General features: G+C 36.6%; 1 protein-coding gene across 8 annotated transcripts in view; it reads left to right on the top strand.

Moving 5' to 3' along the window:
* map4k3a (mitogen-activated protein kinase kinase kinase kinase 3a) overlaps positions 1-18,818 on the top strand; it is an 81,771-nt gene that overhangs the window by 54,834 nt on the left and 8,119 nt on the right. For 3 of the 8 annotated variants that reach the window (XM_048173128.1, XM_048173127.1, XM_048173133.1), the window contains 7 exons: positions 1,991-2,053; positions 8,906-8,964; positions 12,523-12,561; positions 14,929-15,003; positions 16,199-16,250; positions 17,028-17,193; positions 17,843-17,940. In XM_048173128.1, coding sequence (XP_048029085.1) covers positions 1,991-2,053; positions 8,906-8,964; positions 12,523-12,561; positions 14,929-15,003; positions 16,199-16,250; positions 17,028-17,193; positions 17,843-17,940 — 552 coding nt within the window. Of the gene's footprint in view, positions 1-1,990; positions 2,054-8,905; positions 8,965-12,522; positions 12,562-14,928; positions 15,004-16,198; positions 16,251-17,027; positions 17,323-17,842; positions 17,941-18,818 lie in introns of all 8 variants that reach the window. The other 5 variants (XM_048173129.1, XM_048173131.1, XM_048173126.1 and 2 more) reach the window with 4 other exon arrangements.

Genomic DNA, 18,818 nt, shown 5'->3' with positions numbered 1-18,818 from the left:
TTCCAGATGATTTTTCCTATAAGCTGACACTTCCTATTATGTAATATTTTCCTCACATACACCTCAATCCCAGCTCGTCTACTGACAGTGGCTTGTTTTCTCTCACACCATGTTTGACTGTTGTGCATTTGAGACGTCTGTCTCGCACTCTCACCACCGCGATAATTGAAAGGTTAGATGCAGCTTTCCGTGGCATCTGATCAATAAGACTTCCTTTAAGCGCTGCAGAAAAATGCAGCGTTGACTCATCTCTGTCTCATTTGAGCACTCAGTGTTTCTCATCTGTAACTGGATTTGTCATCCTTTCATAAACCAGATCATTTTTAACAGCAGGACATCAAATTAATGTCGATTCCCATTGTAGCTTCATGCTTATGATGTCATCTTCTGAATAAAACCTCACTTCCCCCCACGCTTTAATTTTCTTTTTATTTCCTTTCCTTTCTGAAGAAGCAGTACATAATTGCTGCAACTGGCGGGTTGTTAAGGCCTTTAAAATGTAAAACATTTTCGATACCATTTCTATAATGTCACTATATATATATATATATATATATATATATATATATATATATATATATATATATATATATATATATATATATATATATATATATATATATATATGTGTGTGTGTCTATATATGTGTCTATATATGTATATATATGTGTCTATCTGTGATGCAACGCTGAATAGCAGCCATTACTCCAGTCTTCAGTGTCACATGATTCTTCAGAAATCATTATAATATTACTTATTTGGTGCTCAACAAACATTTCTTATTATTATCAGTGTTGAAAAAACAGTTGTGCTGCTTAATATTTTTATGGAAATCGTGCTGATTTGTGGATTCTCAAAAGAACAGCATTTATTTGAAAGAGAAATCTTTTGTAACAATGAACAGAAAAAGTCTTTACTGCCACTCTTGATCAACTTAAAGGGTTAGTTTGCCCAAAAATGAAAATTCTGTCATTAGTTACTCACCCTCATGTCTTTCCAAACCCGTAAGACCTTCATTCATCTTCGGAACAAAAATTAAGATATTTTTGATGAAATCTGAGAGGTATATGACTCGTCCATAGACAGCAATATAATCAACACTTTCAAGGTCCAGAAAAGTACTAAAGACATCGTTAAAAGCGTAGACGCGACTGCAGTGGTTTAACCTTAATTTTATGAAGCGACGAGAATACTTTTTGTGTGCAAAAACAAAACAAAAATAGCGACTTTATTTAACATTATCTTCTGTTCTGTGTCATTTTCCTATGCTGTTTACATCCAGCACCTCCAGGTTCTACGTCAGAATTGGCCGGCTCCTGCGTCAGTATCACACTCATTCGTCACATGATCGGCTTTGGCCAATACTGAGCCAGCATTCGGACATAAACACGGAAGCCTTCATTGTGCTTACTGCGGCAACTGCATAAGGATAATGATAGGGAAGAGAATATGTTGTTGAATAAAGTCGTTATTTTTGTTTTGTTTTTGCGTACAAAAATAATTCAAATTAAGGTTGAACCACCGTGTTCACGTCGACTGTTTTAACAATGTCTTCAGTACCTTTTTGGACCTTATAATGCTGTCTATGGACGAGTCAGATACCTCTCGGATTTCATCAAAAATATCTTAATTTGTGTTCAGAAGATGAACAAAGGTCTTACGGGTGTGGAATGACATGAGGGTGAGTAATTAATGACAGAATTTTTTTGAGTGATCTAACCCTAATGCATCCTTGCTGAAATAGTAAAAGAGCAGAATTATAACATAACATAATACCATAACACCACATTTCAGCAGTTATGGACTGTCCATTTCATCCACAGACCTGTTTATATGTCTATTGATTCTGGTGGACATGGTCTTTGCAAGCACATCTTCATCCAGTAACCACCCCAACCTCCCATAACCCATCAATTATTGTTTCTGTGAAACCACATGGGCATCACGTGTGTGTGATTAACTGAAGTTTCTTGGTCCTTCTACTAAACAGCCCGACACTGACGATTTTTTGGACTGTGCCGAAGAAATATACTACACTGCAAGATCTAATCTGGTATTTTTTGTATTTTACTCTGTTATCTTTGTCTTCGCGTCCCCTATCTTTTTTTTTATTGTCTTTTTCATAGCATCTTGTCCGCTTCGCAGCGCTTGTGTAGTGTACTCATCCTCCCATATGTGACTTTCATATCTTTTGTTCATTTCAACGCCATTCACTCTGCTGCCTTATCGTATTTAGATCATGGCAGTCTGTGTCTTTTCAGCTTGCCTGTATATAATTGCCTCTGTCTGTCATGCCATCCATTTTATTTAGGTATTTCAGCCTCTAGCTTCATTTAAAGACACATCCCTCAAAGTCGATACATTGCTGCACTTTTTAGTAATCAAAAGCACTTTGAAATTGCAAAGCAAAGCATTTTATGTAGTCGAAGCCTCTGAGGGGCTTTATTTTTAGGGCTTGTCACAATCAGAGACATCTTGAAAGCGAGCAAGAGTGAAGGAGAAGGAATGGAGAGAGGGTTAGACAGATGGAATGGATGTTGAGTGGGGCAGAGAAGGTGAACAAATGGGGGTAAAAACAAGAAAAGAGAGAGAGGGAAAATAAAGAGTCTGAAGTGCCTGTGTGTGTCCCACAGGGACGGTTAAACCAAAGTGCTCTGCAGGTCTGTGAGTGAGGGGGGAAAACATTGCCTCAGCAAGCAACGCTTTGCGCAACAAACCCAGCTCACATGGTCTGTTTGGGGTATCAGCTAATTCTGCAGCAGGGACACAACCTTTCCGCTCCCTTTCAACACCAATTTATTGTCAACGCCTAACATGCTGAACAATATTTGCATACTGAATTCTAATTGGCCCTCTGTTTTATCACTGTTTGCATACTGAATTCGTCTTTGTATGCATCTATTTAGCTTCCTTTAGACTCGCTCATAAAGACAGTCTTTGCCGTCATCTCATGGCGTATTAATTAATAACTTTGAAATCACTAACAGACTCTTTCTCAATACTGTAAAATACGGCATGTTATTTAATGAACAATAATATTTAAATGAACAACAATAGCAATTATAACAGTATAATAAGTAAAATAAAAAATAAACACAAGCAAACAGTACAGTCAAACGTACAAAAGCAGCGCTGTAGTTAGTACAGGATTTAATTTCAATGTAAATATAAAGTTATGAAACTTAATGTAGTCCTTAAGCCAAATCTATTAGCTCTGAAACAAGTAATAGATTAATAAGATCAAAGATTTCCCATTTGATATACCCAAAATGAATTATACCTCATGTTTAAACACTATCTTCATAAGAGCCAGCGGCAAATTCCCAAAGGACCGGCTGAGATGAAGCTGTTCTCTGCGGGTATATGAGCGCTGAACGGTCGCTGACGGCCTGGAGCTCACATCTCCAAAAACAAATTTTCAAATAGGAGCTAAAATAAATCGCATATCTGAGGTATATGAGGTAAACTGAGGTAAACAACTGTATTCTCACCTAAAAAACTCTTAAAACTACATTCCGTTACAAAATAACAGTAGTATCTATAAAAATATGGTGGGTTTGCTTGTCCGCCATGACACTCGCTGTGAGAAGGCTGACAGCAGTGAAACGGTTCCTGTGGCGATACTGGTATTTTGATTAAATCCGATGGCTCAGTGAGGCCTCAATAGACAGCAAAGCCATTGTAACTCTCAAGATCCATAAAGGTAATAAAAACATATTTAAAACAGTTAATGTGACTTCAGTGGTTCTACCTTAATATTATAAAGCGACGAGAATACTTTTTGTGCGGCAAAAAAACAAAATTACGACTTTTCAGCAATATAGTGATGGGCCGATTTCAAAACAGTGCTTCAGAGTTTTACGAATCTGATCAGTGATTCGACAACCAGAATGAACTGTTGTATAAGTATATATAATATATTCTTATTTATGTATATTATTTATATATAAAAGAATTTTTATAAATGCCAAATCAATTTTGTAAATTTAATATATATAAAATAGCATATTTTTTAATATGACCTATTAAAACAAAATTCATTTGGCTTCTCAAACTAGATGACAAGATACTTATGACACTGAATAGATTTAGTAGGGATTGAAAAGTTGGCCTAAATGTTCTTACACATCCTTCTTAGGGTTGTGGATACTACTTCTGTCCTTTTTGGCTATTTATTTTATTAGTGACCGGGAAGTATTGGAGAGTGATGTTGCATAGTTAGCCAAGTTTTAAAAAGCATCACATGGTTATGCTTGTGCAAAGGAACGTTTTTCCCTTTTTCAACTTTTTGAATTTTTGAGGCTTTCTTGAGTGACACCTCATCCATCTGGTCTGAAGCCCACGCACTGAGGTGGCACAGCGAATCACATGCTTGGAATCGTTGTGTTTGACTGCATATGAAGAAACCAAAGGGAGAGAGATGAAAGAAGGCGGTGACAGAAGCAGTGAAGCGGATAGTCTGGGAATGTTCTGTTAGCTTTTACTCTTCCATCCTGTCTCTCTCCATCACTCTTACTGAAAAGTCTCCCATCAGCAGAAAGGCAACCAGCGAATAAGGATATGACAGTTTGCTGCGTAAAGGAAATTTGGTTTGGTAATCTGCAGGGCAAAATCAATGAGGTTTTGCATGGCTGAAAGCTGTATTCCAAAGAGAGAGAGAGAGAGAGGCAAAAGGAAAGAAAAAATTAAAGAAAAAGATTGAGGGAGAGAATGTTCTCGGGTTTAATCAGTGACCTGATTTTTATAGCAAATCTTCTGCCAGAATGTTATGGATGAAGCACTGTAGCCAACTTCCCTCAAAAAATAAGACATAGCGTTTCCCTTAAAGGAATATTCTGGATCTTTTTTTGGATGTCCATTTACCACATTTGTGAAATATTGGCTGCATTCGAAAGCTTAGACAGCTGACTTGTTGCCTCGCTGCCCTGTCAGGCAGTGACTTTGCAGGAAACGTTTACAAAGGTACCTCACAAAACTGATTTCAGTATTCTGAGGCAGTGTAACGGTTTCATGATCTACAACAAAACAGAGCAAGCTTTGGTGATAACCATGCAAATATTTAATTACCACAATACTAATGACATCAAAAGTAGAAAACATTGGTCAAAAATTTACATTTACAGACAAACTGACCACCAACCGCAACTTTCAGATGCCGTCTTTCTTTTTTAGCTTAACTGTCATAGAAAGAAATGCACAGGATTGAGGGATGTCAAAGGATCGATCAAAAATTGATTAGATGAAGATATCTCAGGAGACAGGAAGTGAAGCTAACATTGGATTTGGATGTGTCTTGATGCTTTCCTCTGAAGGCATTTTTCAGCTTTTGGAGGGATCCATTGTAACTACTTCAGTGCATATATTTGGGTATAAAAACCCGATTCCAAAAAAGTTGGGACACTGTACAAATTGTGGATAAAAACAGAATGCAATGATGTGGAAGTTTCAAATTTCAATATTTTATTCAGAATACAACATAGATGACATATCAAATGTTTAAACTGAGAAAATGTATCATTTTAAGGTAAAAATAAGTTGATTTTAAATTTCATGGCATCAACACATCTCAAAAAAGTTGGGACAAGGCCATGTTTACCACTGTGTGGCATCCCCTCTTCTTTTTATAAAACGTGCAAACGTCTGGGGACTGAGGAGACAAGTTGCTCAAGTTTAGGAATAGGAATGTTGTCCCATTCTTGTCTAATACAGGCTTCTAGTTGCTCAACTGTCTTAGGTCTTCTTTGTCGCATCTTCCTCTTTATGATGCGCCAAATGTTTTCTATGGGTGAAAGATCTGGACTGCAGGCTGGCCATTTCAGTACCCAGATCCTTCTTCTACGCAGCCATGATGTTGTAATTGATGCAGTATGTGGTCTGGCATTGTCATGTTGGAAAATGCAAGGTCTTCCCTAAAAGAGACGACGTCTGGATGGGAGCATATGTTGTTCTAGAACTTGGATATACCTTTCAGCATTGATGGTGCCTTTCCAGAGGTGTAAGCTGCCCATGCCACATGCACTCAAGCAACCCCATACCATCAGAGATGCAGGCTTCTGAACTGAGTGCTGATAACAACTTGGGTTGTCCTTGTCCTCTTTAGTCCGGATGACGTGGCGTCCCAGTTTTCCAAAAAGAACTTCAAATTTTGATTTGTCTGACCACAGAACAGTTTTTCACTTTGCCACAGTCTATTTTAAATGAGCCTTGGCCCAGAGAAAATGCCTACGCTTCTGGATCATGTTTAGATATAGCTTCTTTTTTGACATATAGAGTTTTAGCCGGCAACGGCGAATGGCACGGTGGATTGTGTTCACCGAAAATGTTTTCTGGAAGTATTCCTGAGCCCATGTTGTGATTTCCAATTACAGTAGCATTCCTGTATGTGATGCAGTGCCGTCTGAGGGCCTGAAAATCACAGGCATCCAGTATGGTTTTCCGGCCTTGACCCTTACGTACAGAGATTGTTCCAGATTCTCTGAATCTTTGGATGATATTATGCACTGTAGATGATGATAACTTCAAACTCTTTGCAATTTTTCTCTGAGAAACTCCTTTCTGATATTGCTCCACTATTTTTCGCCGCAGCATTGGGGGAATTGGTGATCCTCTGCCCATCTTGACTTCTGAGAGACACTGCCTCTCTGAGAGGCTCTTTTTATACCCAAACATGTTGCCAATTGACCTAATAAGTTGCAAATTGGTCCTCCAGCTGTTCCTTATATGTACATTTAACTTTTCCGGCCTCTTATTGCTACCTGTCCCAACTTTTTTGGAATGTGTAGCTCTCATGAAATCCAAAATGAGCCAATATTTGGCATGACATTTCAAAATGTCTCACTTTCAACATTTGATATGTTATCTATATTCTATTGTGAATAAAATATAAGTTTATGAGATTTGTAAATTATTGCATTCCTTTTTTATTCACAATTTGTACAGTGTCCCAACTTTTTTGGAATTGGGTTTGTACAAGTCTGAGACCACTTAGTCAGAATGGTTCTATTTCGCTGTTTTATTCTTACCATTTTTACAAATGATATTATCAGAATAACAATTTAACTGAATTGGCATTGAAATTTATGCAAAACTTGAAAATAAATACAATATTATATATTTATTTTAATTTAATAATAATAATAATAATAATTTAAATAGTATATTATATTTTTAAAGTCCCCCTGTAGTCAATAGTTTTATCCCTTTAAACTCATCTTTGATCACCAAAATGACATATTTAAAAAAAAAAATTCTTGGAAAAAATTTCTTCATGCCTTAAAATGGCTTGAATGTAACTCTACACCCTTGCCTTATTTACCATATGCGGTTATATGAATATGCAAAATAGCCCCACCCCCACTCACAGCAGCTCAGAGATCCACTCATTGACGATCACACATTGATGTGACTGGTTACAGGGTAGTTTGTGACGTCAGAAACACCAGCGATTTCAAACCGTGGTTTTGAGACTGTCTTTGGTTCACTGCAGTTTTAAGGAGAAAATACTCAGCAGTGGTGTTGACCTATGAATTTGCACATGGTTTGTTTTAAAGCACATTAAAAACACCACATAGACATATAAACAACATTAAAAACTTGATATTCACCACAGGGGGACTTATTTAAAATTGTCTATTTTAGTTGGAACTACTTGTCTTGAATAACATTTGGTTATTTGTTACAGATCCCTTCAATGTCCTTTCCTGGACACCAGGCTAAATTAACCTTGTTTACTTTTTCAGCTGTTCATGATGTGTTAAAATTACATTAGTTTCCCAGCTAGCTTCCATTATAAGATTACATTATTTACTGTAAACACGTTTCCTCCATGTAGGGGTGAGCTGAAATTGTTGTGGTAATCGAGAGTATGCCACAGAGAGACATTAGGTTAAAACAACATCTTATTCCTGAAATATTCCTCACGTTCCACTTTTTCAATGCCTAAGGTGCTGTATTTAATAGATACTCCCTCTGTTTTATAATTATATTAATTCATGAAGTTATTTCAAGTCATTGCCTGCTTGAATGATCATATTGGCGAGTGGGAGGAGAGATAGCACATGGCCCAGTCCACCCACAATGCTCTAATTAGGAGTACATTGTGAGCGTTATGAATTCATTCCTTTCCATATCTAGTTAAATTAACATTTCTAATTGTACTTCATCACAAAAAGCAAGAACTAAAGTTTTTCAGTATTAAAAAGACAGGTGTTCTGTCTAGGTGTATCCAACCTGTTAATCTTGCATGTGAATAAAGCTGCACGTTTTCTCTTTGTACTGTAAAAATGTGATTAATGTTTGCTAAATTGGAACTAAAATTATTTTAAACCCGAAAGCAATAGTTCACACAAAAATGTATTGCATCATTTAAAACCTGTATGCCTCTTTTATCTCTGTGGAACACAAAAGATGACATTTTAAAAAATGCCTGTGTTATTTGTGCATACAATGGTAGTCAATGTTGTTTAGACCCCATTGACTTTCAATGAATTATGAAAACATTCTTCAGATTATCTTTTGTGATACCAAAGCCCAAAAAGGAAAACATCTAATAAAACAAAGATGATTGTGGCAAGATGTGTGCTTGCTTGCTAATAGTGTAGAGCTAATCGTCATCTCTTCCATCGTTTTCACTCACTAATATACCTTGAAAGTGCAAAAAAAACATTATGAAACTGCATGTTTGGATTAATAATAGTAAACAACACTAATTACGAACAAAGAATTAACTAGAGTTCATAATTCCTGATTCTGATGTGTCATCGCCATGTCATGCAGGTCTTATTATTCATGTTCTCTTTTCATGCATCTTTTTGAAGCTCTGTGTAAACATACCTGCATTCCCCATGTTTTGAAGCATAAGATGAAGATATACTCTATATGACTTCTTTTTTCTTTTTTTTTCCAGGATTTACAGATGGATTATGGGCAAGGATCCCCTAAAGGCTCCATCATGGGAGGAAATAAGTAAGTTTCTGAACATATCACACTGTTTCACATTAAACAATAAAAAATTGGCTTTATTGCTGCAACAAAAAAAAAATAATATGTACCAATTACATATATATGTATATCTCTGTACTGTATTCATAAGATTTCAAAGACACATGCATGGTTTGTTCATGGTGCATGTGTGTTTGTCTGTACATCCATTTATCTCACACCTGACATTGCTGTCTCATTAGTGTGACACTTTATGTTTCAGGTTGCTTATGTATGATCTGTATTACTGTCGTTCTTTTAAAATACACACACCCTGTGCATTGTTGACTGTCTTCGCCATATAGTGAACAGAAGGTCGAGTACACCAGATGGAGTGGCAGTGAAACCATTCCCTCTGTGTTTGTGTGAGTGCCTTTGCATGTGCTCGGAGGTGTTGCTCTCAGCTCTTGTCAACAGATGGGTCCCGAGCACTTTGAGAGACACCCCCTCAGTGTCACAATTCACCGTATATGAGCTCTCATCCGCTCTCGGTTAGTCAGCTCCATGTGCAGCTGCAGTAATCGGCCTCTGTTTGCTTAATGATGGAAACTCTAACTAGAATAGTATTGTCAGGATGAATGGTCCAGGGCCACTGCTCCCTTGGTTATTGAATACAATTAAATGAGAAGGCAACTCTTGGCTCTGAGGTAGGGAGAAATAAATAGGCATAAATAATACATGTTGCCATATTAATTTATTTTAAATGTTCTTAATGTTTTTAAGATGCAAGTAGTTGTGCTGTATTTTAAATATGGCAAAAGTGTAATAATCGTAAATATAAAGTACAGAAATTTATTAAAATTATTTTATTAAGGATATTAAGTGCCATCCCTATGCTGCAGTACTACAGCACAACAAATCCCGCCCAATTGCTACTCAAAAATCGGGTAAAATCCACGTTTTTGGTGTGTCTCTCTTGGTAAAATTCACATTCCAGTAGCTAAATATCATGTTATTTGGGGTCGCATCAACCCGCGGACATGAAAAACAACCTGCGGCAATAGTGTTAATGTAGCCCAATTGGCAACACTGCTGCAGCATCTAATTCTGGAACAGTTTTTTAATGACAGATACGCCATTGATCCGTTATACTGCCACCTATTGGTGTGGAGGAGAAATCATGCAAAAGTTTTTGGGTAACTAGTAAAAAATTGTAGTAGAAATACTGCATTCACAGATATATTTGTCTACCAAATGTTCATTTTTTTTATTCAAAAAGTGCCTGAGAATAGGGCAGTACTGAGATTAAAGTGTGTAGTATACAGTTGGTCATTCAATTTCAAAATGGCCACCACCATGAGGGTGGACCCACCTTATGTAGAATAAAACAGATTTTTCTAGGTTCTGATATGACTGGAGTTGATTTTAAAATTTATTTAAATGCTGAATTGTGATTAGTCGGTTGTTCTTTGTGGCAACAGAATGAATACTAAGACATGCAGTGTGTTTCTCTGATGCAGCATTTTATTGATGCATAAAACCCAGTGGCGGCTGGTGCAAAAAATATTTGGGGGGGGGCGCAAAAAAAAAAAAAAATGTAGAAATGCAGGAATGAATAGGCTTACCATTTAACAAGTGATATAATAATGTATCTATCTAAAACATGGAAAATTCAGTATTTAAAGCATGCCATAGGGCTGAGATCTAAAAAAAAAATCTGTATTTAATTAAAAAAAAAATTATTAAAGAACCTGCCCAATATTGTCCTAGAAACAATGTTCATATTGAAAGCTATAAGGCTACATTCTAAAACTGTACCTTTACAATCTAAAAACAAAATGTTTTTTGAAGCAGAAATTAAATACACTAAACTAAAAATGAAAATAAATAAAGACAAAAGAACAGACTAATAATTATTATTACTTTGATTAGGCTACCCTACAATAGTCACTTTACACAGTTACTGCTATCGTACAAATACACTTAGTTGTTGGTTCTAAATTCTAAATATGACATAATTATGTTCGCCAACCAAAACAAATTTTCAACAAATATTTTGAGCAAAATGTATTTTACTCAGATTGAAGTTGAACTCCGTCTGTTCGGCGCGCGGCGGCGCTCGTTCACAGAAGTTTGTGCTTGCTGAAGGCTCGTCCACGCCTGACTGCAAAATGGAGATATTTTCTCGACTTTCTAACTTTTACAGATGGAGAATATGTCTGTGAAATGTAAATTATGCACTGAGGAAATTATTAAATGTCACTTCAGCTTAAAAAAAAAATATTAATAGAGGTATGTTTGTTTCCACCAATCGCTGCACAAGTTAAGGTTACATATGATGACGAAAGCACGTTAGTGCGAGCCCTCCCGGAACCCATAGAGAATGCATTGCAGCGCCTGCAGTTTGAAAGAAAGTTCTTTGAATGGAAGTCTATGAGAGAAGTCGGGGCAAATCTCCGCCAGACTGAAATGCCCAAAAAGAGGCGGTACTCCACAGAGCGTGACTCGACGCTGATTGGACTATATCCAGAGGCAGAACAAACAGCCTAGCAGTGACAGCTAGCGTAACTCTGTGGTTGAATGTGATTGAAAAATCCGTCCCTTTCTCACTTTGGTGGTGCGTTGCCCCGATTGCCCTAATGAAGAAACCGCCCCTGATAAAACCTAAAACTTCTTTTGCCGCTGTGGAAGAAATTTTAATTTTAACTTTAATTTTAATTAATCATAACTAACATTTCTTTCCTTATAGGGATAAAATTTTGATACTGAATGCCAGAATGACTGTGTGTCTAAAAATAACAAAAGGAGAAATAAAACTAGACAGGTTTCCAGTTTTGTTATGTATGTCCAGCTTCGTGATTGAGGTATCCAGATTTGCCCCTACCTAGTAACAAAGAATTATACGTATATAGAACCAATCAAGTTGGAGGAAAATGATGTAATTAATTGTGTCACCTTTACCATGTTCCTTTCTTATAAAAACTGGGATTTTCTCTGAAATTGGTCTGAGATCAGTTGGTCAGAAGCATTGTCAGGAGTCTCTTTTTACTGCTGTGCAGCAGGTTAGTGGAACACTAAAGATCTTAATACCAAGTGTTAGTGTTTATAAGGGATGAGACGTCGTCCGACTCGAAGCAGGTGTCAAAGCGGAGACGCCTAGGGTGACGAAGTGTAGACATGCCGTTTAGCTTAAGTCAGGTGCGTAGAGGAATTTCTACCACACCGCCTTGCGGGAACTGGTGTTTTCTTGAGAAAATGCGAAGCTAGTTTTTTTTCTACTGATTTTTTCTGTTATTTTAAATCCCTTTTAGTCCAGAAAACCTTACTGTTCAATAATTGAAGTGCAGTGTAGATAAACAACTTCTAGACAGTCGGAAGCAGACATTCTCTTAAAATTTAACAACCAAGCATTGGACAGTTTCCCAGTGTCATCAGAGACAAATTATCAGTAAATGTCTGTTTATTTAGTCTTAAATCAATGAAAGCTAATGGATCCCTTGATGTGTTATAAAACTGTTTAATCGTGTGTTTCCACATGCTCTTTGCACTGAAAAAATCACCTATTACTTACCATCTTTCGTTTGCTAAATTCTCTCTTTACAGGAGCCTCTTGAAATCTGTTGAAGAGGAGCTGCAACAGAGGTATGATGCCGTTGCTTTGTTTTTTTGTCCTTCACTCCTGTGCTCTCTCATAGCTCTCTTTTCTTTGGCTTCCTCTCGCTCTCTCTATCTTTCCATCTTTTTGCTGCTCTGTCAAACTCTACCCGTACATCTCTTTCTCTCTCTCTCTCTCTCCCCCTCTCTCTGCATAGCTGGTTTTTCATCTGATCAATATTTGATGTGACCTAACCTTGCCCTTTTGTGCTTGTCCGAGTGGAACCAAAGGCTGATTTGCTTGGCAATGCTATGTTGGAGATCTGTTATTTTTGCCACAGTATTAGTTTTCCATTCCTCAGGGGGAAATTAACCAGTTAGTCCCTCTAAATGAAATTTTCTCCAGATGCATGTCTAGATTGATCTTTGGGATTGTTATTAGTCACACTTTGGTTTTAGAGTCCATCTTTAAAGGGAATGTCACTGAATCATCAGACTGATTATGTAGTTATTCTACCAAAATGTTGCGATTTCTTTTGATGTATAAGGGCTCATTCACATAGGATGCATTCTTGTGTTCAAAAACAATGGAACATCTTGAGACAAGAAAACTTTCTTTGTATGGTGTCTTAAAAACATGGCGCTCATAGCATGAGATGCTGAAAAAACAGTGAGATGGATCACAAAGGTCACATAAAGAGTCTGTTTAGTGCATATTTACATACAAACCGAATTCCGGAAATTTTGGGACGTTTTTCCAAATTTGAATAAAATGAAAACTAAAAGACTTTCAAATCACATGAGCCAATATTTTATTCACAATAGAACATAGAAAACATAAATGTTTAAACAGAGAAATTTTACACTTTTATACACTAAATGAGCTCATTTCAAATTTGATGCCTGCTACAGGTCTCAAAAAAGTTGGCATGGGGGCAACAAATGGCTGAAAAAGCAAGACATTTTGAAAAGATTCAGCTGGGAGAACATCTAACAACTAATTAAGTTAATTGATATCAGGTATGTAACATGATTAGCTATAAAAGGGATGTCTTAGAGAGGCAGAGTCTCTCAGAAGTAAAGTGGGCAGAGCTGTGAAAGAGTGCGTAAAAATACTGTAGAATACTTTAAAAACCGTGTTCCTCCATGTCATATTGCAAAAGCTTTGCAAATCTCATCATCTACAGTGCATAACATCATCAAAAGATTCAGAGAAATTGGAGAAATCTCTGTCTGTAAGGGACAAGACCGAAGACCTTTATTGGATGCCTGTGGTCTTCGGTACCTCAGACGACACTGCATCACTCATCGGCATGATTGTGTCAATGACATTACTAAATGGACCCAGGAATACTTCCAGAAACCACTATCGGTAAACACAATCCGCCGTGCCATCTGCAGATGCCAACTAAAGCTCTATCATGCAAAAAGGAAGCCATATGTGAACATGGTCCAGAAGTGCCGTCGTGTCCTGTGGGCCAAGGCTCGTTTAAAATGGACTGTTTCAAAGTGGAAAAGTGTTCTATGGTCAGACGAGTCCAAATTTGACATTCTTGTTGGAAATCACGGACGTCGTGTCCTCCGGGCTATAGAGGAGGGAGACCTTCCAGTGTGTCATCAGCGTTCAGTTCAAAAGCCAGCATCTCTGATGGTATGGGGGTGCATAAGTGCATACGGTATGGGCAGCTTGCATGTTTTGGAAGGCACTATGAATGCTGAAAGGTATATAAAGGTTTTAGAGCAACGGATGATGTCTATAGGGAAGACCTTGTGTATTTCAGAAGGACAATGCAAAACCACATACTGCAACTATTACAACAGCATGGCTTCATCGTAGAAGAGTTCAGGTGCTGAATTGGCCTACCTGCAGTCCAAATCTTTCACCTATCGAGAAAAATACATCAAAGACGACCACGAACTCTTGAGCAGCTGGAAACCCATATTGGGGACCAAATTCCAACACCAAAACTCCAGAAACTCATAACCTCGATGCTCAGATGTCTTCAAACTGTTTTGAAAAGAAGAGGAGATGCTACACCATAGTAAACATACCCCCGTCCCAACTATTTTTAGACCTATAGCAGGCATCAAATTTGAAATGAGCTCATTTTGTGCATAAAATTATAAAATTTCTCAGTTTAAACATTTGTTATGTTATCTATGTTCTATTGTGAAAAAATATTGGCTCATGTGATTTGAAAGTCTTTTAGTTTTCATTTAATTCAAATAAAAAAAAAAAAAAACGGTCCAACGTTTCCGGAATTCGGGTTGTTCACTAACAATTACAAACTACACAGGATGCCCTATGTGAATGGCCCATTAACGTTCAATCTTACCCATGGGAAGTCGAATGGTGTTGCTTCAAATTGATAATCTTCAATGATTGAGCACCGCAACCTTCTCAATCCTCATTAGGGGGCATGAGGCTCATTTGGAGGATGATGATGAGGTTGAAGATGATGGTGATGATCATGATGATGAATTGCAACAGTAAGTTCCTTTAATTCTATAGCCAATTTCTCCATGACGCTCAAGAGGATAAAACTCCTCATGATCATGATGCACTGGCAACTTATTGATGCAAGTGCCTGTGACATTTTTTTTTGTAATCCTTTGTGACTCATATGAGTATTTTTAAATTTGTACTTCTGTTCTTTTAAATCAAATACTGTTTTTCAATGTCCCCTGAAAATGTTGCCAGTGTATCATGGCCGTGTTAGTTCCATGGGAATTATTCTTATATCTGTTTTCTTTTCTTACTGGACAGACTGTCTCTTTTTCCCTCTATTTAGCAATGCAATGGCTAGCAGGCGTTTTAGAATGTTGTGGTTCATCCAACTGCCACTTTAGTCATATTTTCCCAAGTTCAAATGCGAGTTAACTACTACCATGACACTTATAGCATGCTCTCTTAGTGATTTCTTATTCATTTAAAGGAATAGTTCATGCAAAAATACTAATGTTATCATTATTTATTCATCGTCATGTTCCAAACATAATTGCTGTTATTAGTGACCACCAAAAAAATTCCAAAAAGCACCAAGCAAGTAGTCAAAATCATGTATGCACTGTATTTCATTCTGGAATTCAAAAATTCTCCTTTCATGTTTCACTGTAAAAAATGGTAACACTTTATGTTGATGGTCCCTTTTGAACATTCTGTTAACTATAAGTACTACATGTCACCTAACTGTCATTAGAGTATTAATAGACTATCTGCTGACTCTTTATTGTGATTATCACCCAACAGACATTACTATAAGTAACTTTGCAAGTACATGTCAACTTATTCTAACCCTAATTCTACCAGTCTACTAATACTCTACTAACACTCTAATGAGAGTTAATAGACACGTAGGTGCAACATTACTTTTAGTCAACAGAATGTGTTAAAAGGACCATCAAAATTAAGTGAAACCAAAAAAATAACAGCATAGAGGTTTGAAATGTAATGAGGGTGAGTAAATAATAACAGAATTTCCATTATAGGGTGAATTATTCCTGGTGCATTTGATTGCATGCTTATTTGTTGTTTGTTTCCTGTCCTTTATTGTACCCCTGTTGGTCCAGTGTCAGATGAAACCAAGCACAGAGGTCGATTAACATCCTGTTAATGGCCTCATATTATGTTTGTTAGTTGTAGTAGCATTGTAACTCAACTAATTGGATATCTGATTTGTCTCAGCACGAAAAACTCTACCATGAGGCCTAAGGTCCCCCCACCGCTTCCTCCCAAGGTAACTATCCAAACAAGTAATATGGTATAAAATGTTTTTAGTAACCCTTTTTGTTTAAAAGTTACACTACCATTCAAAGGTTTGGGGATTTTTACTTTTTTGAAAGAAATCATTACTTTTCAGCATTAAATCAATGAAAAGTGACAGTAAAGACTTTTTACATTGTTACAAAATATTTATATTTCAAATAAATGCTGTTCTTTTGAACTTTCTATTCATCAAAAAATCTTGTAAAAAATGTATCACAGTTTCTACAAAAAAATATGAAGCACGCACAATTGTTTATAACATTGATAATAATTCAAAATTGTTCTTGAGTGCCAAATCAGCATATTAGAAGGAGGATCTGTGAAGGATCATGTGACATTCAAGACTGCAGTAATGGCTACTGAAAATTCAGCTTTGCCATCACAGGAATACTTCATATTTTAAAATATATTAAAATATAAAACAGTTATTTTAAATCACAATATTACTATTCATACTGTATCAAATAAATGCAGCCTTGGTGAGCATAAGAGATTTTTTTTTTTTAAACATTTAAAAAAATCATACCCACCCCAAACCTTTGAAAGGTAGTGTATGTTCAGGTGTTATTTTGATTTAGCAGTTTTATTTTGAGCAACCAAGTCGTTCTTTTGCCTTGAAGCAAGCTTATCGGAAATCAGTGAACAGCTTCAACAGTTTTTTTTTACATCCACTTTTTTTTTTAGCAATCACACTATTGATCCCACAGAAGCCGGTAGCATGCTGCTAATTTTGTTCTGCTGTTTCCAGCCAAAGCCCAGTCCTGGACCTCATCAAAGCCCATCTGGTGATCATGACGGTAACCAGGGCACAATAAAGCGCTGCCCGGGGCCTGAAAGCCCGGCTCGATCATCCACCAACGTACCCCCTCGACCTCCGCCTCCTCGACTGCCTGCAACCAAGCTCAGCAGTTTAGGTAATGAGACCAGTCGGGAAGAAAATGACCCGTGGGAAGTCCAGGGGGATGCTGGGATGTGTAGTCAGTTCGACGAAAGGCTGCAGGTCTCGTTTGACGACGAGGAAGATCATAATGAGGAAGGAGACAGTAAGACAGGCCCCTCCTGTATTGAATTCAACTCTCCCTTAGTTCAACCCCAGTCACTAAACCCATTATTAGTCCCTTTAGTCAGCCAGTAGTGAGATTACATGTCATTCTTTCCCCTTTCCCTCTCTAAGAGAAATGGCGTCAATGGTGTTGGCATGTGAAAATGTCACACACCCACTAGAAGACATCATGAATCACCCACTCCACCCTTGTAATCTTTTCCTTGTCAAAGTATTGTTCTCCTGTCAGTCATTGTTGCAATCATCCTTTTTGAGTCATTACACTTGTCTAGTTTGTATTGTGTCATAGTATGGTAGCTGCAAATCGCAACAATAGCTTAGTAAATGCAAAACATTAGATCGTAATGCCAAACTTCTTATGTGAATGTACATTTAAAGCACACTTTCTTAATGTGTGTGCTCTGTGTGCGTCTCTTTTTGGATACCAATTTTAAGAAACATAGCTTTTAGGATTTATAAACAGAAACTAAACTGCGTACTATATCTTTTCTTACCCACAGGCAATGGAATTAGCCCATCTGAACATTCGCCCTCAACGGAGAGACAGTCCACAATGCCCCCTGCTGTTCCTATACCAAAGGACAAGAAAGATTTTCTAGTATGGCTCTGTTTCTTTGCATTTAAATAGTGATTCTTCTAACACTTATGGTTTCTGGGTAATGAATCTTTGACATGTTTGCAATATATATACGCAGTCAAACCAAAATTTATTCAGACACCTTGAAGATTACATTTATTAATACAGTTTATTCACTATAGTTTAAAAGAAGATCTCAGAGTTAAACTGTGTCAGAAAAAAATAATCTTAATTATGTGAGATAACACTTGCAAAAACTAGCAAAACATGGTCAGATCAAAGTGTCTGAATAATTTTTGGCTCCAAATTTTTATCAGTTTTACTGATAGTCCACTGTACCCACTAGTAAAATAAATATCAAAAATGAATATTTTTGGTTTTTATATATATATATATATATATATATATATATATATATATATTTATATCATTATATATACACAGTACAGTCCAAAAGTTTGGAACCACTAAGATTTTTAATGTTTTTAAAAGAAGTTTCGTCTGCTCACCAAGGCTACATTTATTTAATTAAAAATACAGTAAAAACAATAATATTGTGAAATATTATTACAATTTAAAATAACTGTTTTCTATTTGAATATATTTCACAAAGTAATTTATTCCTGTGATTGCAAAGCTGAATTTTCAGCATCATTACTCCAGTCTTCAGTGTCACATGATCCTTCAGAAATCATTCTAATATGCTGATCTGCTGCTCAAGAAACATTTAATGTGTACAATTGTACAAAATATTTGTGTACAATATTTTTTTTCAGGATTATTTGATGAATAGAAAGTTCAAAAGAACAGTTTTTATCTGAAATCTAATCTTTTGTAACATTATAAATGTCTTTACTGCCACTTTTGATTGATTTAATGCATCCTTGCTGAATAAAAGT

Source organism: Megalobrama amblycephala, linkage group LG21, assembly GCF_018812025.1.
Source record: "Megalobrama amblycephala isolate DHTTF-2021 linkage group LG21, ASM1881202v1, whole genome shotgun sequence".
NCBI classification, from domain to species: Eukaryota; Metazoa; Chordata; class Actinopteri; order Cypriniformes; family Xenocyprididae; genus Megalobrama; species Megalobrama amblycephala.
This window is presented reverse-complemented; position numbering and strand designations above follow the sequence as displayed.